This window comes from Theropithecus gelada, chromosome 15 (assembly GCF_003255815.1).
Source record: "Theropithecus gelada isolate Dixy chromosome 15, Tgel_1.0, whole genome shotgun sequence".
Taxonomy (NCBI): Eukaryota; Metazoa; Chordata; class Mammalia; order Primates; family Cercopithecidae; genus Theropithecus; species Theropithecus gelada.
This window is the reverse complement of record NC_037683.1, coordinates 66,375,051-66,399,329: the sequence shown is the minus strand read 5'-3', so window position 1 is coordinate 66,399,329 and position 24,279 is coordinate 66,375,051. Positions and strand designations below refer to the sequence as shown.

The following is a 24,279-nucleotide window of genomic DNA, read 5'->3' as shown; positions in this document are numbered from 1 at the left end:
AAAATGTATGCTTCAGTAAGTGTAAGGAAAAAGAACTCTACTCAGTTTTGCAGAATTCACAAAGGGAATGTTATAGTATCACCAATTTAAGAGGAAATGTGAGAAATATTGACAAACCCTGAAATGAGGACAAACAAAAAGTTCACATAAAAACAAGTGAAGAAAATTTTTACAATTAACATGTATTTATAATCAGAGGCCTCTGACTTGGACTGGAAGTCCATCACTTCTCCGGTGTCTCCAGCTTGCCAACTGCAGAACTAGGGACTTCTCAGCCTCCATAATCACATGAGTCAATTCCTTACAGCAAATCTCTTCATATATAGACATTTTATGTCTCCTATTGGTTCTATGTTTCTGGAGAACCCACACTCCTACCAGGGAAAGCAGAAAAGTACCGATATTTACTGAGCACCAACTATGTGTTTTACTCCCGTTATCACATTTAACTTAAATTTCATTTAATCCTCTCAATAAATCTATGAGAGGAGAAAACAAGCTCAGAGAAACTGGTCCCAGGCCTCCCAGCCAGTAAATGGCAAACTGGGACTAGAGTTCAAGTCTGACTGTCAAGTCTGTGGTCAGTCCCATCTCCCCAGGAAGGTACATGTAGTTGTGTGCACGAAGGCAAAATGAAACCACACTGCTGTGCTTTGGAGTTTTATGGCTGTGTGTAATATTTCCTTTGTTCTCTCACTGCCATTTTTTGTCATTACCAACAAGCTCTGCTTTGGAAATTACCCCCTTACAATACCTCTCAGAACGCTGTAAGGCAAAAGTATGCACAAGACCAAAAGGCAAAGTTTATTAAAATCAGATCGAAATCAATTACAGACTCTGAAAGGAGGCCTCTGCTACAAGATTCTTCGAGTATGGACTCCAGCATCTAATCTGGCTACATCTTCTGGCTTTGGGCTCTATTTCTCTCCATTAGGAGAAGGGTTCCTATAATGTGTTGCTATAACCAAGGTGAGAGGAATGGAACAATTCAGCAACACTGAAAAGGACACACAAACGTTTAAGCGACAGTCTAAAGGACACGAGAAATAATGCACACCAGAAACCTAAAAGGGCAAGGTAAATTCTAAAATGGGGAAACCTTTGGATTTGTTAAACTGAGCAGGACAGGGAAGTTAAAATTAGACAAGAGAAAGAAACTGCTGGCAGATAAATACGATCACAGAGAAGTTCCGGAGGCAATGAAGGGAAAATGTGTGGTCATTAGAAACTGAGGCAGTGTTAAGAAGCTACAGTCTTCAGGATGAGAAATGACTGTAGAATAAAAGACACCAAGACACACAATGCTTCCCGAATTTCCCACTTTAAAAGTACATGAAGGGGTTTCTCTAGCAAATATGAAGGATGAACAAGCTAAAAAGTCTAATGTACAACATGAGGACTATAGTTAATAATAAATAGTATACTGTATTCAGGATTTTTGCTAAATTAAATTAAATTTTTCCTCCTTGCCACAGGAGGAAAAAAAAATGGGTAACTAGGCCAGGCGCAGTGGCTCACACCTGTAATCCCAGCACTTTGGGGGAGGCCAAAGCAGGTGGATCGCCTGAGGTCAGGAGTTCAAGACAAGCCTGGCCAACATGTTGAAACCTTGTCTCTACTAAAAATACAAAAATTAGCTGGATGTAGTGGCAGGCGCCTGTAATCCCAGCTACTTGGGAGGCTGAGGCAGGAGAATTGCTTGAACCCAGGAGGCAGAGGTTGCAGTGAGCTGAGATCACACCATTACACTCCAGCCTGGGTGACAGAGCAAGACTCTGTCTCAAAAAAAAAAAAAGGGGGGGGGTAACTATGTGAGACGATAGATATCTTCATTTGTTCTTCTATAGTAAAATTGTACTATGTATGTATCTTATAACATCATGTTGTATACCTCATATACACAATAAAATTTATTTCAAAGCAAAAACAAAAAGTACACAAAAGGGTTTCTGATAGTCACAAATCGAAAGCATCTCCATCACAGGAGTCATTTTGGATGATGTTCTGAGAACCAGACAATGCTAATATTAAACCATCTAACGCGGTTGAACAAAAGAGTTGTTTTTGTGCAAACACAGGCATCTAGATCAAAGGAACTGAATGGAAAGCCCCAAAACAGTGTGTTATTATTTTAATGAACTTATTTGATAAAGGAGATATCAAATATCAATTCTTTCCCTCACGGACCTGACAAACGGTGTTGGAAGAGTAGTAGTGGACTAGCAATTTTAGGGCTGGCATGAGATAGGAATTAACTTCAGCTGGGTTGAATTCAGGGCTTTTGTTTATTTCTATGGTTTGATTTTTTAAAAAACTGATAGATGTTAAAAACTACTTGCAATGCCTTCCTGACGTCCCAAAGGTAAAGTCACTACCAGCCTACTGAAGCCAGTAGGAGCTCAGAGAAGCACAAGCATCAATGTGCACTGCTCACAGGTCACAGTGGTCCCATTGGTCAGTGAGACCCGTCCTCCTCTGTGAGGCCTGCACCCCTCTCTGGTGTGTGTGGCATGCTAGCTCCCGCTGGAAAAAGCAGTGTCTCCTCCGGTAAACTCCAATCAGCAGCCCCACGGCCTCATCCTTTTCCATCCCCTGGACTGCGATCGCCTACTACAGCCCAAGCTCAGTTCCCGCCAACACCCAGGGAGGAGCAGGGTTGAATAATTGTAAGATTTCTGACTGGTGATCACTTGCCCACCATAGAAGTGATTTCTTAAAAATCACATAAACAGATTATCTTCCAAAGAGTACTGTACAAACAGGGAGGAGGGGTAAAAGGGTAACTTTACAGTGGAAAAACCTGACAAACACTACCCGTGCCATGTGACCAAGTTCAACATCGGTAGTGCTAAGTCACATTGATATCATGGACCTTTGCTATGATGTGACAAGAATAGCCCTTTCCATCTGGGGTCTTCCTCCCAAAAACACATGACCACAGTCAAATCATGAGGGGAAAAAAAACAGACCAATCTCAATTGAGGGACGTTCTACAAAATAACTGACAGTACTCCTCAAAACTGTCAAGGTCACCAAAAACAATGAGAGTTTGAGAGACTGTCACAGCCAAGAGGAGCCTAAGGGGACATGACGACTAAATGTAAAGTGGTATCATGGGTGGAATCCTGAGACAGAAAAAGGACACTATGTAAAAACTGTATCTGGATAACATATGAACTTTAGTTAACAATAATATATCCATATTGATCATTAATTGTGACAAATGTACCATGCTAACTTAAGAAATTAATAATAGAGAAAACCAGGGCTGGTTACACAGGAACACTCTGTACTACCTCCTCAATAATACTGTAAATCTGAAACTGCTCCTAATTAATAGGTTAATTCCAATCACAATTAAGTTTAAAAAAAAAAAAAAAAAAACTATAAGCCAGGCGTTGGTGGCTCACGCCTGTAATCCCAACACTTAAGTGAGTCCAAGACAGGCGGATCACGAGGTCAGGAGATCAAGACCATCCTGGCTGACACAGTGAAACCCAGTCTCTACTAAAAATGCAAAAAAATTAGCCGGGTGTGGTGGTGGCTGCCTGTAGTCCCAGCTACTCGGGAGACTGAGGCAGGAGAATGGCATGAACCCGAGAGACAGAGCTTGCAGTGAGCCGAGATAGCGCCACAGCACTCCAGCCTGGGTGACAGAACAAGACTCGTCTCAAAAAAACAAACAAACAAACAAACAAACAAAAAAATACAAACATTAAACTTTTGGACAAAATAAAAATGTGTCGTTCTAAAATAAAGAAAAATTGCAATCTGGAGCAAATATCTATAGCAAATATGACAAAAGATTAGGGTATATATAATTTAAAGTCCATAAGTATGTTAAGAGAAACATTCTGAAAAAAGCTGAGACAAAAGAAAACTAGAAGTCATACAAAAGACGCAATGTATTTTTTAAATAATTTTTTAAAATACTAAAGAGGTATCATTTAAGTTGCAAAACCGTTTTTCAAATAATACCCAGTGATGATAATGTGACAGTGTAAACCACTTTACTTATATAGTATTGGTAGCCAACTAAATTGATAATACTCTTGTGGAAGTACTGTAAAACGAACTATGCCCCTCTACCCCCACCTGAACATGTGCATGTTAAAGCCCAAACCCTCAACATGATGGAATTTCAATATGAGGCCTTTGGGAGACAATCAGATTTAAATGAGGTCAGGAGAGTGGGGTCCTCAGGATAGGATTAACACCCTTATAAGAAAGGACATCAGAGAGCTTTTGCTGTCACTCTCTTGGCCATGTAAGAACACAACAAGAAGGAGGCAGTCTGCAAACCAAGAGGAGAGCCCCCACCAGAACCCCAACCATGCTAGCACCCTTAACTCAGACCTCTAGCCTCCAAAATTGTGAGAAAATAAATTATTGTTGGTTAAGTCACCCAGGCTATTGTGTTTTGTTATAGCAGCTGAAGTTAATTAATACAGAAAGGCAATTAGAGATACACAAAGAACACTGAACATATTCATCCCTTTTAATTCAGTAATTCGGCCGGGCGCGGTGGCTCAAGCCTGTAATCCCAGCACTTTGGGAGGCCGAGATGGGCGGATCACGAGGTCAGGAGATCGAGACCATCCTGGCTAACACGGTGAAACCCCGTCTCTACTAAGAAATACAAAAAATAGCCGGGCGAGGTGGCGGGCGCCTGTAGTCCCAGCTACTCGGGAGGCTGAGGCCAGAGAATGGCGTGAACCCGGGAGGCGGAGCTTGCAGTGAGCTGAGATCCCGCCACTGCACTCCAGCCTGGGCTACAGAGTGAGACTCCGTCTCAAAAAAAAAAAAAAAAAAAAAAAAAATTCAGTAATTCTACATTTGTAATGTTAACCTTTAGAAGCAATTCAAAATATGACAAAGCTATACACATGTAAAACTTAGTTTTACATTTTTAAGCCAGTGATAACCTAAATGTCTAACAATGGAGAAGCAGTTAAGTAAGTGGTAATATTCCACTTGATCTAATATGATTTAGTCATTTAGAATTATTACAAAAACTATATAGGCTTACAGTGAATGCTTTTAATAAAATTAAGTGCAAACCAAACACAAAAATCTACAAAATGAGACTAATGATATAAATAAATATGAACAACTATTAAAAGAGTTAGTTATAAACAAATAATTTGTTGAGAAATATTTTATTTTGTTACACAAAATAATACTCAGAAATGTATCTGAGAGTATTATTACATAGGTCCTTTCTTAAATATAATCACAACTTCTTTAATTATAGAAAAGTGACTTTTTTCTGAAAATAGCCACTGCAGTACTCTCCAAAAAATGAGAATGAAACATTTACTTTTTATGTAAGACAACCATCAATTTTTCTTGACTACATACTTTTTATTATGTTATTACTTACATTGAGATGGTTTCCAAGGCATCTTCAAAAATGTCCTGGGGGAAATAAAAAATACAATGAGTTTCTCAAGAATTCTAAATTAGTTTCTCAAGAATTCTAAAAGAGAAAATGAATACATGCATTGGGGAGAGTGGTCCTGGCAGGAAGATATAGCAGGTAGTAAAATCAATCAACTTAACACTCACAGAACTCTGTTCACAGAAATCAAGCACATGAATTTCAGTGAGATTTATTTATTTTTTTTAATAAGGCTGTTAAAATACTCAGCAAGTGATCAAACTGGTCTAATTTAAAGAGACGATGACATCTTTTAGGAAGTTGCCTTTCACTCCTAAATCTCAATCATCCCAATTGTAGAGTAAAATAAATAACAGGACTTGTTCCATGTAGTCTTTTCTTTCTCCGTGGCTAGCTGAGTGAGCATCCTCTGGGCCTTCATTTCACATCTCATTGCACCACCCTCTCAGCTCGTCTCCCTGCCACCAGCCTTTCCCCCAGTTTACTCTGTGCCACACAGGATAGCCCTTTGCTTCATGCCACTGGCCTGATCACAGTGCAACAGGATGAGAAACGCACACACTCATATGCACTCAGAAGTCCACACACGCACTCCGCACTCAGACACAGTGACTCACACACAATCTCACAGTCACATACACAAACACACATGCCCTCACTCAAAAACTCACACATACACAACAGCTCCCTCACAGCTGCAAAAACCAAACCTAAGCTCCTCATCCAGGTATCTGGGGTCCACCACAACCCAGCCTAATCTTTCAAGATCCTTCTCTGACATCCCCACCACTCTCAGCATAGCCCAAGCCATGAGACCTCCAGAAGGGCCGCCTTACTGGTCTCCCCGCTCCTGTGCTTGACACCCTCCATTCAATTCTTCACATGACAACCATATCATTCTTTTACTTCATGTTTTTGAATAAGCATACACCATTCCAGTTTTCTAGACCTCTTCGAGAGCTTTCCATTGCACTTAGAAAAATCCCAAACTCATTCTCCCTGTCTACAGAGCCCTAAAACAGCCCCGCCAGCCTCTGACCACATCCCCTTACTCACTCGACTCTAGCCACAGGTCTTTCTTTCAGTTCTTTGGACAAGCCAAACATCCCACAGCTCTCTGCACTGTCCCCTTTTTTATAATGTCCTTTGCTCAATTATTCCCATGGCTGACTCATTCTCATCCTTTGATTTTCAGCTTAGAAAGCTACCTCCTCAAGAAGAACATCTCTGATCACCCTAATTAAAATTACTGGGAATAGCAGCTTACTTACAGTTCCTCTTCATCTCATTTGTTCCATTCATAGCACTTATCATAATCTCTACTGATCTTCCTTGTTGACTTGATTACCCTCTGTCTCCATCAGAGCAGGCTCTTACATACACAGAAAAAACACCAGGGCTTCGCACCAGGGTTTGCTCAATAAATACTTGTTGCCTAATGAATGAATGAATGAATGAATGAATGACTGGAACCTGGACTGCCAAGGGACTTACCATATCACACCTCATTTAGAGTTACGCACAGAAATGAGGAAAAGGGGCTAGGGATCTTTTTCCTTGTGTGGCCATTAATACTGAACAAGGTTTAGACCATACTGGATTCTGCAGTGAGGCAGAAAAAACAGAAGTATCGATACTAAAAAGAAGAACCGACTGGGCCTGGTGGCTCACGCCTGTAATCCCAACATTTTGGGAGGCCAAGGCCAGTGGATCTCCTGAGGTCAGGAGTTTGAGACCAGCCTGGCCAACATGGTGAAACCCCATTCCTACTAAAAATACAAAAATTAGCCAGGCGTGGTGGTGCATGCCTGTAATCCCAGCTACTCGGGAGGCTGAGGCACAAGAATCACTTGAACTCAGGAGGCAGAGGTTGCAGTGAGTCAAGACTGCGCCACTGCACTCCAGCCTGGGCAACAGAGCGAGACTCCGTCTCAAGGGGAAAAAAAAAAGTTGTAAACAGTGGCAGAAATGAGTTTGAATTTGGGACCTGACCTATTAATCTACATTAATATCATACTCCATAAGGGAGGTAAAATCAAGGGCCAGCACACAGGTTATCATGTGAGCAGTTACAGAGAAGGGAGGAAAACGTATTCTCCAGGAACCCAGATCTCACTATGATAAGCCCAGCTCACAGTCCCTCTGGCAGCTCTGGTGACTCCCTCTGCACTTACCTTTAACAATGATAGGGTACATGGACAGCCCACTCCTGGAGGGCTTCTGTGCCTTCTCCTCCTGCTCACAAACCTCAACATGGACACTAAAATACTCACTGAGTGAGCGTCACAAAGGAACTTGGGAAGCCAATCCTCCGTGTAAAGAAGACAAGACTAATATTTTCATCTAAACAAGAAGTATTCCCACCCCTCCATAAAAAAAAAAAAGAAAGAAAGAAAGAATATCAAGCCAGGTGGTGCACACTTGTCGTCCCAGCTACTCGGGAGGCTAAGGTAAAAGAATGGCTTGAGTTCAGCCTGGACAATATAGCAAGACCCTGTATCTAATAACTTATTTTTAAAAAAATGTTTTTAAGAATATCAAAACTCTCCATTTTGTTGAAACAGTAATCACATGCAGAGAGTTCTCTAAATAAAGCATATATGGTCTATAAAGGCCAGACAAAAGGTGGAAGTGTCTTAATTTTAAAAAGAGGAAAGGTGAAGAGAAGAACTAAGATTTACCAAGTACCTACCATGTGCCAGGCACCTTACAATCTTACAAAAGCTATCTCATGTGTTCCTCCCAACATACAGCAAGTTAATCCAGTTGTAGTTTAATTACTTGCCCAACATTACACAGCTGGTAAGTGAAGAAACTGGGGTTCAATCTCAGGTTTAACTCCAAAGCATTTTATTAGTATTAATACAAACTATCTAAAACTTGGAAATTAGATAGTTGGGCAGGATGGGGAGGGGGTGGGAGATGAAGGGGTGCCATATCCTCTCAATGTAATATGATAGTATTGCTTTACAAGCCTCCCAAGGATTATTTAACTCTCTAGAAGAGTGTACTTGTGTTTAATTTTGCCATCTGCTGTCTGATTGGAGTCCGCACACTGTGAAGTTACATGTTAACTTACAGGTTTTTTAGGGGTGAAAAACATTACCTCAAAGATTATGTATGACTTTGCTGCTCTGTGAGACAGCAGTTCCCAACCTTTTTGGCACCAGGGACTGGTTTCGTGGCAGACAATTTTTCCACAAATGGTGGGGGACAGTGAGGAGATGGTTTCAGGATGAAACTGTTCCACCTCAGATCATCAGACATTAGATTCTCATAAGGAGTGTGCGACCTAGATTCCTCGCATGCACATTTCACAATAGGGTTCACACTCCTGAGAATCTCATGCCACCGCTGATCTGACAGCGGGTGGAGCTCAGGTGGTCATGCTCGCCCGCCCACCACTCACCTCCTGCTGTGCAGCCTGGTTCCTAACAGGCCACTGACCAGTACCAGTCCATGGCCCAGGCACTGGGGACCCCTGCTTTAAGGTATTACCCAGTTTTATGTATAACCTAGCAATCTTAATCTAACATTCTTCCTTAAGCCTATAAATACTAGTTCCTCAAATACTGTTTGGATCAATTTACTATTTCACTGGTTTCCTAACTGGTGGATGAAATAAAATTTTGACATGTTCATTTTATATCTTTATGAGAATCTTATTTCCAATTCTGGAAAATTATACTTGGACACGGAGATCACCAACCACTCTCTCCCTGGGCACCTGCAAATACAGTTTCCTGCATCCTTGGGAAACGGATGTGGGGTCCACGTGGAAGATGAAACACTAAAAGGCAGAGACTGCTCATGCCTCCATTCCATATCCCTATGGACCAGTGCTTCCTTTTTCTCCTGTCTCTCTAGGTCCCCATGCGTAGCTCAAGTTCTATCCCTTTTCTGCTGCTGCCTAAGGAAGCTGCTTTTCCTTGTGTGAGATTCCCATAAGGGCCCTTAGGTTTGGCACTGACTGCTATTCCACAGTCTCCCACCTCGCCCTCGGTAGACATGCATGTGTTCTTCATGTAGCAGAACTAGATGTTTCCACCAAAGTCTCTTTGCTTTTCCATACTCACCATCAATTTCCTAGTGCTCCTCCAGTGTTGGTTTCCCTTAGCTCCCCAGTACTGGTAGGCTCACCGTGTGCCCTCCAGTTACAACACGCACAGAGAAGCATCCAGACTCCTTCCAATGTAAGTAAAGTAAGACAGGAGAGCTCACACTGCCGACAAATACCATGTGTTCACAGGAAAGCCTCGGTGTTTAGTTCCGTCTTTAAAGGCAGCTGCATTTACCTGCCCCACTCCCATGCCAGGGCCAACCTTGAAGTGCTACTACTGTAGGGCCTGGTGTAACAGATGCTTTCATTGAACCACGCCTGGCTCCTAATCATACACCACCTCCAAACAGTATCTAACTTTTTGAAGAGCCTATCTTGACTCTCTAGTTGGAGTCAAGGGCCATTCTACTCTTTGTGAATCTACTTTCTAGCCCAGCACAGTCCTCTGTACTTCATAGACTCTTAGCAAATCATGGTTCACTAACTGGCTGGCTGAGGACCCATGTCTTGAAGTGGAAGGTCCTCATCTTGAGCTGTCTCACTTTGCACATTAAAAAACAGGCTCACCTGTGAGTTGAAGGATTCCCTAGGTAAGCTGACAGATGTAAAGCCAGCGCCCAGAGTCTGCTCCCTCCTGGAAGATCAGCCTGAAACCTACCTCTGCCTCCAGATCATAGAAACTGCCATCCTGATCATAGAACTGACACAGAGTGAGGAAAGCTGATGGGTGCTGCATCACCTACTAAGGTTTTTCCAAACAATTTCCATCTTAATTTGCTAACTTTGTCATATTCTGAGTAGTAAAAATGTAAGCAAGTACATATGAGTGAAAGGGCAGGTTCTTAATGTTCATTTAAGAATCCTAATGAAGATATTAATGACAAAAGTGTTTACATTATTTTTATCTCTAGAGACAAAGAGTAAAGATGACAAATACGCTATTAACAGTAGTAATTTCAATACTCTGCATTAATTGCCAGACCAAATAGATTTACAAATTTTTCAGGCCTCCCTATCTGATTTTTAATTCACTTTGTGGTTTGCAAAAGAATATGTGACAAATATCACTGCAAGAAGGAAAAGGAAGTAGGAAGTAACATGACAAAAAATAACGCCAGGTACTGTAAATCCACAAAACTGAACTGCTTCTCTAGAACTCCCTATTCCTCCCTCCTCCTCTACATTCCTCCTCCTCAGCCTCAGCCCTGTCCTCTATTTTACCCTCTTTCTCATAGGGATGACTTCACAGGCCTAAGAACAGATGCTACCATGCTCTCATTTAACCACTGCACTTTAGCAAAGATGACAAGGTTTGAGAGGGCTTGCAGATACCTTCCTCCTCAATGAAGACCACCTGCCCACCCCCACACAACCAGGCCCCTCCTCACTGGAGCTTTCCCACCCAACATTCCATTCCACTGACCAATGAAGCTGTGTGTTTGGTATCACAGACTCAAAGAACGCTATAACTGTTGAGAACTCTGGCCAGTCATGAATTCTTTTGGGGCCACATCTGGACCATTCCCATGGAGATGAGACATGAAGAGGATGCCCCAATTTCCCCCCAGGACTGAGGCAGGGATTAAGGGCCATGGGTATTAGGTTCTAAGGAATACAAACACGTGTCTGCATGGCATCCACTCCTGTAAATTAAGATGTCCAAAATGGGAAACCAGACTGACATAAGAAGCATTATCATAGTGACTGACACACCTGGAGAAGTCCTCAAATACTGAATTTCTCTCATAAAGAGAAACAGCACATTGCTAGTTAAAGGAATCACATGACAAACACATAAACTTAAGTCACATCACTCCCTATTAAAACTTGAATAAAGTATTGATTTTTCTAAGTCAGAATTAATTTAAAATACACCTTTATTATTGTGCAAAACTCATTTAAAAAATATATATGTACCCTGAGCTGATCTGTCAGGAATAATTTTTCATTCTGCTCATATTTATCATCCAATTCTCTGTAATCTATTTGTCAAGCTCAAAAAGTAGCCCATGGCCTTCTACAGCATTTAAAATCTCCAACTAAATCCCAAGGGCTACCAACCAGTTGCATCTAATCTGCAGTGCCACAATTTTTAAGTTTCATATTGCATGAAAGAGCATCAATGTTCTTTGATGGCAAATGTAATCATCAGCTTCAGCTCCCCTATAACTGGGTTTGCAGGGGACAAGCACCCCTCATACCCTCCTTAAAGAATTAGCATCAAAGCAAGTCCTTTGTGAAATCTTAACTGACCTACAGAACTCTTATCAAAGGGAAAGAAAGCAATAGGGGCCCGCACATTAGACACACTCACGTTCAAAGTCCCCACCTGTAACGACTGTTATTGGTACTTGCAGGGAACAAAGTATGACATTCTCAAATTTCAAATACCACACTATGACAATAATTCTCAAATATGGCAGACCAAAACATGAAAAAAAAACCTAAGTTTATCTTCTTAATTTGTCCAGGTTTGTTAAATTTTAGGCAATAATTTTTTTAGATTTTCTTTTATAGACTTAGAAAAAACTGGAGGTTTTCAAACATTTTTTCAAAAATAGGGATTTAAAAAAACAAACAAAACAGTAAAATCATCTGCCAAAACACAAAGCTCATGCTTTAGAAATTTTTAAACATTCATCACTTGAGATTAAAAATAATTTTCCGGCCAGGCACAGTGGCTCACGCCTGTAATCCCAGCACTTTAGGTGGCTGAGGCGGGTGGATCACGAGGTCAGGAGATCGAGATCATCATGGCTAACACGGTGAAACCCCGTCTCTACTAAAAATACAAAAAATGGGAGGGATTGCATTGGTAGTTATACCTGATGTAAATGACGAGTTGATGGGTGCTGACGAGTTGATGGGTGCAGCACACCAACATGGCACAAGTATACATATGTAACAAACCTGCACGTTATGCACATGTACCCTAGAACTTAAACTATAGTAATAATTTTTAAAAAAAAAAGAAAGAAAGAAAAAAATACAAAAAATTAGCCGGGCGTGGTGGCAGGCGCCTGTAGTCCCAGCTACTCGGGAGGCTGAGGCAGGAGAATGGCGTGAACCAGGAGGAGGAGCTTGCAGTGAGCCGAGATCGCGCCACTGCACTACAGCCTGGGCGACAGAGCGAGACTCCGTCTCAAAAAAAATAATAATAATAATAATAATAATTTTCCACATTCTCCAGCTGTAGGATTAATATTGTTCCCTAGTTGCTCTTGTGCCGGGTAAGTGCTCTCATATAATCCCACGTAAATTCTGTGTTCTTTTTTTTTTTTTTTGAAACAGAGTCTCGCTCTATCGCCCAGGCTGGAGTGCAGTGGCCGGATCTCAGCTCACTGCAAGCTCAGCCTCCCGGGTTCAAGCAATTCTCCTGCCTCAGCCTCCCAAGTAACTGGGATTACAGGCATGCACCACTACACCTGGCTAATTTTGTATTTTTGGTAGAGATGGGGTTTCTCCAGGTTGGTTAGGCTGGTCTTGAACTCCTGACCTCAGGTGATCTGCCGGCCTCGGCCTCCCAAAGTGCTGGGATTACAGGCATGAGCCACTGCACCTAGCCAGTTCTGTGCTAGTAATAAAGCAGCCTAAAAGTGATCTACATGCAATGCCTTTAAGATCATTTTTTGAAAAAATTCAAAAAGACCTCAGGAATACAGGAGCGTTTTCAATGTCACATTTGTAAGAAACAAATGCTGATATATAAATATCATGGAATCATGACTGACTAACTAAAGTCCCCTCTGGGAGTAGGTAGTAGTTTGCTGGTATAAAGGGCCCTATTCTTTGATTTCAACTGTTACTATGTGGAAAAATTTAAGAAATGTAAGAGGTTATTAGTAGGACATCTTAGTCTATGAAGGTCCTTTGGATTTGGCAGCAGGGTTATAATGAACTTGAAGAAAGGAGTGGGTTAAGTGCACCTGCCTGGCTCACCATTTGGTTTATCAAGTTCAGCATGGGAGGGCCAGATACAACATGAGTGTGCTTCAGGCCTGCTGTTCACCCATTCTCCCCTCCTTTTTCTTCCCTAGTATCCCTATAGAAAACCCTTCCACTCTGGTGTTATCTTCTGTAAATTGGAGATGCCCATAGTACCTACCCTAGGAAGCTGTTGCGAGGATCAAAGGAGATCAGAGGGGTAAGTGCCTGGCACAGAGCCAGTGCCCATCAATGTAGTCATGACTTGATGACATGAGCCCTCCCTCCTCTCACAAGCACAAAATACTCCTGGATGTGTCCACATAGTCACAATACAAAGTCCATGTCATGTGCTCAAGTGTCTAGGAAGCAAATTTGCCTCTACTCCCCAAGTACTACCCACTATAAATAAATACACGTGTGATTTTAATTACACAGCCTGTGTAGTAGAGCGGAAAGCATAAATTTAGGCTTGGAGGTTAGACCTGTCTGGGACTGAATCCTGGCTCCACCTCTGACCCTAGGTGACTCTAGCCCTTTCAATCCTCTACTTCCTGTTGTGTACCATAAAGATTCCAACCGCCCACTGGGATTGTAAGGATGTGAGACAATGCATAGAACAGGTCCGACTTAAAACAGGCTCAATAAATACAACTTCACAGGATACTAAATTCTCAGATATGGGACCAACCAGTACACTCAGGAGACGGGGCTGGGATCCCTAACTATACTTCCTCAACAACTCTTTTTCACATCAAAGATGCTAAGCCTCTTTTGGATGAAGAAAAGCCGAGCGTGGGAATATTTATAGCAAATAGGTAGTGAAAAATGTTAACTGCCTTTGCCCTCTAGCCTTTCACTCCCAGACCTTTCTTACTAGTCGGTTGCCCAGCATAAAAAACATAATTTATGGGCTGGGTGCAGTGGCTCACGCCCGTAATCCCAGCACTCTGTGAGGCAGAGGCAGGTGGATCACTTGAGGTCGGGAGTTCAAGACCAGCCTGACCAACATGGAGAAACCCCATCTCTACTAAAAATACAAAATTAGTTGGGCGTGGTGGTGCAAGTCTGTAATCCCAGCTACTTGGGAGGCTGAGGCAGGAGAATCGCTTGAACCCGGGAGGCGGTGGTTGTAGTGAGCCAAGATAGCACCATTGCACTCTAGCCTGGGCAACAAGGGCAAAACTCCATCTAAAAACAACAACAACAACAACGTAATTTCTGAGCACAGAGCCCAATGCCACACTGCTCCCTGGTAGCACAAAACCCATAAGTTATGGAACTTCTGCTCACCAAGGAGCAAGTGACCTTGGCCAACACAGTGAGACACTGGCCAACACGGTGAGACACTGGCCGACACAGTAAGACCTTGGTCGACACAGTGAGACCTTGGCCAACACACTCCACTTCTCAGGGCTCTAGCTTCCTCATGAGTAAAGCAAAAAGGTTGGCACAGATACCATCCCTTATTCAAAATCCTAAGTTCTCTGCATTAAAGAGAAATCCTTCCCAAGACAGTGTTTGCCCATCACAAATGCTAAAATGTTCATTCATCCATGGAAGGGTGGTATTCCCTTCACAGAAGGGCTGCATCCAAATGGAACACTGAGGTTTTCAAAGTTTAAGCCACGTCCATGGGACTAACTTGATTCTCAATAGCTAGCTAGTGTTAAATTCCAAGCAAAGCAGTTCACACAACGATTCTTTGGAATTTCCAACAACCAGCCAAGCACAGAGAAATCATGAGAATTAAAAAGGAACCACCAGATGTCACTGACACAAAAAAAAATTTGAATTGTATAGCATTGCTTTAGTTTCTACTAACACAGAGATTAGCAAGCTAAAAAAGAAATGAAAAGGTTAATTATCAGTTATTTAATTTATGGAGGGGAAAAATGTTCATTTTCTGCATTTCATTATAGAGTTGAGTTCCAGCTTAAGGCAGGGGTTAAGTCCTAAGGTCAGTACGTAAAAGAAAAATCATGTATATATAGTCAATCTTAACACTGAACAAATACCTTAAATTGCCATTATCACAGAATACTCACAGTTCTGGACATAACCCCACAGAGAAATAAGTATGTACAAAAAATATGCAGTGATGTAGGGTATATAATAGAGTGCATATGTAAAATACAGCTTTTTCACAATTAGGTTATCACTGAAATCTAACATAAATGAGCAAATTATTTTACTCCCCTGTACATATTTCTAAGTTACTGCTTTTATGGCTGTAAAATGCACCATGTAAATCATTTACTATGTCAAGCATACCTATCCTCTAGTGCCAACCCTATCCAATCTACCCAATTTACAGTAAACAGGAATATCTGGGGCTGTTTTTGCGGGGAGCAAATTTATGCAAAACAAACAACAACAAACAAAACGAAGAGACTGAGTTTTAATATTTTAATGTTTAATTTTGAAACCATCATCAGTGGAGGTATTTTTAAATTAAAAGGAACAGGGCTTTACATACTTTCTTCCTATAAATAATCATAAATTCCATCTATTAACACCTAGGCACTATGTTGAATATTCACATGCTTATTTCTAATTCACAAATACTCATAAAAAGTGAGCATTTCACCTCTACAATTACTATGTCCTAATAATAACAGCAACAATAACAGGTAACACTATTGAGTGCCAAACATTGCTCTAAATCCATAACATGTGTTAACTCATTTAATCTTCATATTGACCCTAAAAGATAGGACGATCATAATGTCCAAATGAGGAAACTAAGGCTCAGATATTTAATTAACTTATCCATAACTGAGCCTCAATTTTTCCATCTGTGCAATGGGAATAATACCACTTAACTTACAGCACTGTGAGATTTTAACCAATATATTTAATGCACTTAGCACAGTATTGACAAAACAGACACTTAATAAATCATCTCTTCTGTTATTAAAGTGCTTCTGCAGTTGAAAGTCTCCTGTGTAGCCCAAGGATAGCAAAAAGAAACCTCTTGCATGATCTTGCTCCACCCTTGAACTATCCAGCTATAACAGAAAATTGGCAGAGTTAGCAATCTCTTACTTGCAGTTCTGCTCCAAAGTAAATGTCTCAAAAAGAGAACACAGAACCTTATCACTCAATATAAAGAGGCAATTCCCAAAGAGTAACGCTTCAAAGATGATCTCAAACTGAGAAATCCTGTAATGTGGGAGAGAAAAGGTAAAGGGACTGGAGCTCACAAGCTTAGCACCACTCTACCTGGGTTCAAATCCCAGTTTCACCACCCACTAGTTCTGTGACCTTGAGCAAGCTATTTTCCTTAGGACCTCAATTTCCCATGTCACTCAGTTGTCCATAGATTAATGTCAGATGTGAAAAGCACTTAGAACAATACATCCAGTAGAAAGATGAGTTATTATCACTATTATTGTTGTGCCTTGAATCTCCTAAAGGTACTAGTGAGTGGCACTATGTGCTGCAGCCTGGGAAAGGTTAGGAAGTGGACCAGGCACAATGCTTGGCACTAAGAATCCTAAGTCACCTTCTCTGTGGCTGACATGTCCTGATGTCCCCAAATAGATCAGTCTATTACTATTGGTGTCAGGAAACTACAAACAGGGCCAAATTCCACCTGCTGCCTTTTCTTTTTTTGTAAATAAAGTTCTTTTTTTCTTTTTTTTTTTTTGAGATAGAGTCTCACTCTGTCGCCCAGGCTAGGGTACAGTGCCATGATCTTGGCTCACTGCAACCTCTACCTCCTGGGTTCAAGTGATTCTCCCGCCTCAGCCTCCTGAATAGCTGGGACTACAGGTACATGCCACCACACCTGGCTAATTTTTTTGTATTTCTAGTAGAGACAGGGTTTTGCCATGTTGGCCAGGCTGATCTCGAACTCTTGGCCTCGAGTAATCAGCCTGCCTTGACCTCCCAGAGTGCTGGGATTACAGGTGTGAGCCACCATGCCCGACCTGTAAATACAGTGCTATTGAAACACAGCCACAACTCAATCAATTGACGTACTATCTAAGGCTGCTTTCCTGTAACAATCACAAACTGCACAGCTGCAACTGAGATCATAGGGTCCTCAAAGCTGAAAATATTTACTCTGTCCCTTTACAGAAAAAGTTTGCCTACCTTTGCACAATGGATGAAACATCAGGTTTCCTTCCCTACTGCATTGGATGCTTTGAGGACAGAGTGAGAAACAAATGTCAAAAATCTATAAAGTTTAAAGCATTGGCAAATATGAGAAATTATTTAGCCCAAAAAACTCACTGACTTCAAGATTTAGATTCAAGGGAGAAATAACACTAAGAACAAAGACTGCAGAGTCCCGCTATCAGCTCCATCACTTACCAACTATGTGTGGCCCCAACAGTGATGATATCCCGCTTTTGCTTAGCTGACACCACCAAGCAGCCTCCTGGCCCTTGGTATGGTTGCTGCAGCTAGCTGGCAGAACAGTGGCCAGCAGGGGAGTTTGCTAGAAGAGGGTCAGGACGGGCACTGGGCATTCCTAAAAGTTAATATATTGAGAACTTAGCTTGAGTCTGGTCCTTTCCAATTCCAAAAGTAGGAGGAGTAAAGAATGAGAATGCTTGCGGTGGGATTTAGTAGAATGCCTCTCTCAGGGCTCCCCTACCATTTTAGAGCGTCGACGCACCAGCCATTTTTGCCAGTCTCATCACAGTGCTTCCCAAAGAGACTGTTTTGTGTGTTGAAAAGATGAAAAACAACGCAATTATCCCAAACAGTATTGAGTAGAATAATTTATTTCTTTTTTCTTTTCCATATTTTGTTTTGTTTAAATCATTACTCCCCATTCCAGAAGAGGTACATCCCAGGATCTAGCCCAGATGTCCTTTTATGCAATAGTTATTTTAACAAACTTTTTTTATTTCCTTCCTTTTCTCTTTCTGAACTAAAAGGAACAAAAAACTAAAAAACAAAAACAAAAAACAAAACACCCAAGTGTATGGTCTAGGGCAAGGTACTTAACTTCTCTAAGATTCTTATTCATCATCTGTAAAATGGGAATAACAGTGCCATCAAACTCACGAGGTTGAAGAATTAAATGAAATGTAAGTAGGGCTTAACATGCCTATCCACAGTAAGTACAAAACAATGTCAGCTCCCATTAAGTTATTACTTTCATTATGATTACTGCAGGGAAAAGTTGTGTGTCCAAATACTGGACCATTCATAAAGTTCCCTCCCTCTCTTGGTATCTATCCTCACAGGTAATTTTGGTATTAGCAAAGCAGAGATGCTGAGAAGTTAAATCTGTTCTTTTGGGGCAATCTAAAGGAGAAAAGCTTAAGACTTCCACACATTCATTTCTGTTAAGACTAAATTCTCCTCCACTCCCACCAACGTACCCCCTGCAACAGCAAAAAAAAAAAAAAAGGCAAGAAGCTAAATGCCTCTTCCGCATTTTTTTTTTTCCTTTTTGAGACAGGGTCTCACTCTGTCACTCACGCTGGAGTGCAGCGGCACAATCTTGGCTCACTGCGATCTCCGCACCCAGGTTCAAGCAATTCTCCCACTTCAGATTCCCTGAGCAGCTGAGACTACGGGCACACGCCATCTAGCCCGGTTAGTTTTTGTATTTTTTGGTAGAGGTGGGGTTTCACTATGTTGGCCAGGCGGGTCTGAGACTTCTGACCTCAAGTGATCCACTCGCCTCAGCCTCCCAAAGTCTTGGGATTACAGGCATGAGCCACCACACCCAGACTTACCTACACATTTTATTTTGTAGAAAAACAAACTTTGAATTATACTGTAAAACCAATTAACTCGTTTTACAGTTAGAAGAAATTTAACTATAAGTTTATTTGTTCACCAAATTGCTTGGTGAACCAATACTATTATAAGTAAAATGCTGACATTTTGGTTTCTAACAAAAAGCAATTAAACATAGAAACTTACTCAAAACTCACAAAAAATAGAGACTGCCAGAAGTGATCATTAGTATAACAGACCATGTAACTAGTATCTCAAATTTCATATACATTATCCATCAAAAAATGAATTAAAAACTCTAAACATGCTAAAAGACAAAGACTAACACTCTGGTAAAACAAATGCAGTAAAAGGAATCGGAAATGACTGCAGAGGGATAGATACTAGGGAATCTTGGGGGCTCATGGAAATGTTCTGCTTTAGTTGTACTGGTGATTAAATGGTTGCATACATTTATAAAACTTAATCTTAACATGGTGCTACTCTTAGCACATACTCTTAACATGAGTTTTATTGCATGTAAGTTATACCATGAGAAAGTTGGTTTTTAAAAGAACGTGGGAAAAATAAATAATCCTAAAATTCCATATAAGGTATTAAAAATTTGGATGCTAATGAAGTCACAGTAATGGCTAGCACACCCTCTATAACACTCTATGAGCCAGGCACTGCTCCACACACTTTTACATATAACAACTGATTTGCTCTTCATAAAACCCCTCGGAAGTGGCTTCATATTCTACTCAGTTTACTAAGTAGATGAAACTGGAGCACAGAGAGGTTAAGTAACTCGCCCAAGGTCACAAAGCATCTAAGTGGCAGAATCAGGATTTAAACCCACAGAGTCCAGCTTGAGAATCTGATCTACACTCATTCTCTTTTTTTTTGTTTGTTTTGTTTTGTTTTAATTGACACGGAGTCTCGCTCTGCCGCCCAGGCTGGAGCGCAGTGGCCGGATCTCAGCTCACTGCAAGCTCCGCCTTCCGGGTTTACGCCATTCTCCTGCCTCAGCCTCCCGAGTAGCTGGGAGTACAGGCGCCCGCCACCTCGCCCGGCTAGTTTTTTTTTGTATTTTTTTAGTAAAGACGGGGTTTCACCGTGTTAGCCAGGATAGTCTCGATCTCCTGACCTCGTGTTCCGCCCGTCTCGGCCTCCCAAAGTGCTGGGATTACAGGCTTGAGCCACCGCGCCCGGCCCACTCATTCTCATTAAAGCTTTTAAAATTTTGTAAATTCAACAAACTGAACTATTCGGCAAAGTGAACTTCATCAAACTGAGCCAGAGCCGTACAGACACTGTAACTTATCTTCACACCGTATTTCTCAATCATAATTACAAAATCAGGTACAATTATTTGTTTCATGTCTGCCCTCCCTCCAGGCGGCATTTACCATAAGGCATATCTATAAGTTCTGTCCACAAGCACCAAGCACAGTGCCTATCCACAGCAACAGCACCAAGATACTACTGGAAGGAATCAGTAAAGAAATAAATGAATGGGTACAGGAATACACTAATGTGTTTATTTATATATCAAGTGTAATATCACTAAAGACAGAAATTTTATTCACATGTGGATAGGAGTATGCTATTTCTTAAATGAATGCAAGGCTATTCTGATTAATAAGCTATTACACTGTCACAGAATATATCATTTCTCTGTCACTATGGGGATATACATAACATTTTTTAAGCACATCTATACACGAAGCATTAACTTTTGCACTTTTATGCGTTGTCTCATTTAAACCTAGCATTTCTCTAAAATAAGGGCGATTATCATCCCACAGCTAACAAGTGGTTTTATACACAGGCCTATTTGACTCCACAGCCTGAGTTCCTTTTCATGCCAGGAGAACTTTTTACATACAGGGAACTCAGTCAATAAAATTCGCAGCAGAACTCTCAGTGGAACCTGACAAGTAGTTCTAGTTATCAAGAAGGAAGAAAATTTGTGGGATTTACCCTGACAAATTGAAACTATGGAATCGGCACAGGAACATATATGGAGATCAACAGAACATAGCAAAGAATACAGACAGGGATTCCTGTGCATATCAGAATTTTATTATTCGGTTAAGATTTTATATTAGAGAGAAAATATTTAATAATTGATGCGAAGGATATTGGTTATCTACTAAGACAAAAATGAAATTAAACCCATATACAAGTTTCCATATAAAGAGATAAATATAAAAATTAAAAATATATAGAATATATGGGTATTTTTTTAAACAATCTTAAAACAGGGACAGTCTTTCTAAGCAAAACACAAAGACCAGAAGCCTTAAAGAAAAGAGTAAAAGATTTGGCTACATAAAAATTTAAAACTTCTAAGACAAGCAACTGGCTAGGATAAAATAATTAAGGCACTTTAACAGGCAAAAACTTACTATTTAGAATAAATAAAGAACACACCTACAGGTCATAAGAAATAGACAACCATAAAGGACAAAAGATAAAGGGTGTGACATGCACTCTTCACAGTGCACTGAAGAAGAAATCCACTAGCCAATAAATGGGGAAATGTGCACTTAAAAAGTCATATTATTTTTGTCCCTGTGATTGGCAAAAATTTACAAGGTTGATAATATCCACAGTTGGCAGAGATGCTGAAAAATGAGCATATACTATTGTTACAGTCTCTGTAGAAGTCAGTTTTGCAGGACCTATTAAAAAATGTAAACACACAGACACTGACACAGCAATACTACTTCCAGGATGCATTAGTAAAATTTTCATGTACCACGGTTTCATGTACCAAGATTATGATACACACTCTGTTGTGAAAGAAACTAGAATTCGACCCAAATGATCTTCAATAGACAAGTAATTAAATAAATTATGGTACAATTATCCAACTCTGTTCAGACATTATATAAAGAATAAAGTAAACAGTGAAAATATATCTCTAAGATACATTAAGTGAAAAACGTAATCCTGGTAAAGGTGTATGGTACAAAATCCCATTTATGTTAATAAAAGTCGGATTTGCATTTATTTAATAAAAGCCAGATTTGCAGATTTCTATGACTAGAAAGCCACAACCAAATTCTTACTTAATGCTAGTTTCTTCTGAGGAGAGGAATATAGAGAGAATATAGTAAAGGGAAAAATCATGTTTGGCTTCTGAAGGATTTAAATATCTTACAGTGAGAATAATTTTATGTATTACTATATATGTAAAAAAATGAACAATTCAAATAATATTAAAAAGGTTAAAGTATTACTTCGAGACAAGCTAATCGGACGTACCTAGAGAAAAGTTCAAGCCCATTAAGGTAAAACAACATTTCCGCTAAATTTGTTTTATAACTAAGATCCTCTCCGTGGGGCGTGCTGGCTTGCGTCTGTAATCCCAGCACTTCGGGAGGCGGAGGCAGGCGGATCACGAGGTCAGGAGATGGAGACCACCCTGGCTAACACGGTGAAACCCCGTCTCCACTAAAAATACAAAAACAAAATTAGCCGGGCGTGGTGGCAGGCGCCTGTAGTCCCAGCTACTCGGGAGGTGAGGCAGGAGAATGGCGTGAACCCGGGAGGCAGAGCTTGCAGTGAGCCGAGACAGGGCCACTGCACTCCAGCCTGGACGACAGAGCAAGACTCCAAAAAAAAAAAAAAACAAAACTCCTTTCATGCCCGGTGGATTTATTTACTTTCCATCTCTAGACAACTTTTTAAAAACTTTTTATTTAGAAGTCAGTTCAAACTTACCGAAAACTTGCCAGAATAAGAATATACACACAAAATGATAAATGCTTGAAGTAATAGACACCCCAATTACCCTGATATGATTACTACACATTGTATGCCTGTAGCAAAATATCACATGTTCCGTATAAATATATACACCTATTATGTACCCATAATTCAGAAATGTTTTAATTTTTAAAAGAATATACAAAGGACACCTGTATGCCATTTACCAGATTCATCTACTGTGAACATTTTGCCCCATCTGCTTATAATCTGCTGTCACCCTCTCCACCTACCTTTTCCTTCCTATCAATCAATCAATCTAGCCAAACAGGGCTGGGCGCGGTGGCTCACGCCTGTAATCCCAGCACTTTGGGAGGCCAAGGCGGGCAGATCATGAGGTTAGGAGTTCAAGACCAGCCTGGCCAAGATGGTGAAACCCTACTAAAAATACAAAAATTAGCCAGGCATGGCAGCACACGCCTGTAGTCCCAGCTACTTGAGAGGCTGAGGCAGGAGAATCGCTTGAACCCAGGAGGTGGAGGTTGCGGTGAGCCAAGATCATGCCATTGCACTCCAGCCTGGGCAACAAGAGCGAAACTCTATCTAAAAAAAAAAAAAACAACAAAACAAATCTAACCAAACAGTATTTTTTTTCCTGAACCATTTGAGAGTGAATTGTAAACTCTGTGATCCTCTACCTCTAAATACTTCAGTGCATGTTTCCTAAAAATAAGAATATCCTCTTACATCGCCACAGTGGAGTTCTCTACTTCCATAAATTAAACTACTTTACACTATTGCCCACAGTCCAATTTTGCAACTGACCCAGCAATGTCCTTCACAGTATTTTCTCCCCTACAGAACAGGAATCAGTCTAGGCTCAGCTTTTGCATCTGGCGGTCACAACTCTTTAGCCTCCTTTAATCTGAAACGTTTTCACAGCCCTTATGTTGTATGATATCAACAGTCTTGGAGACTATAGCCTTTCTCTCTTTTAAAAGTAGTATCTTCCTGTTCCTCATTTAAAGTTTCTCTGTTGTTTCCTTGTGATTAGAGTCAAGTTAGATGACGACTACTACTTCGGAATAGACAGTTTCCTGCTAAGGGCATTTATATCCAGAGGCACAGATGTTCATCTGCTTCTACCTGTGATGTTAATTTTGGTCACCTGGTCAAGGTGTTGTCCTATTTCTCCACTGCATAGTTACTCTACTAGTCTTGCAATTAATAAGAGTCTCCAGTGAGATGGCGCAAGATCAGGTAAACATCATGCTCCTTACCCAAAGTACCCCTAAATTTAGCACCTAGGGTGATGCTGCCTAACTTAATCTTTACAACGCCGCCGAAACTAAGCTTCCAATGTCAGCACTCCTTCCATTTCTGCCAATCTGTCTCTGGCATTCTACCAAAGCAAGAGTCTTCCATCTCCCTCATTTAGCTATCTAGTTACTTCTTTATCATCCATATGCACTCAAGAATTCCTATT

At 40.8% G+C, this 24,279-nt stretch overlaps 1 protein-coding gene across 4 annotated transcripts in view; it reads right to left on the bottom strand.

Annotated features, from left to right (window-relative positions):
- The window catches only part of TTC39B (tetratricopeptide repeat domain 39B), a 137,698-nt gene that overhangs the window by 93,443 nt on the left and 19,976 nt on the right, over positions 1-24,279 (bottom strand). For all 4 annotated transcript variants that reach the window (XM_025360614.1, XM_025360612.1, XM_025360613.1 and 1 more), the window contains exon 2: positions 5,384-5,418. In XM_025360614.1, coding sequence (XP_025216399.1) covers positions 5,384-5,418 — 35 coding nt within the window. The remainder of the gene's footprint in view (positions 1-5,383; positions 5,419-24,279) is intronic.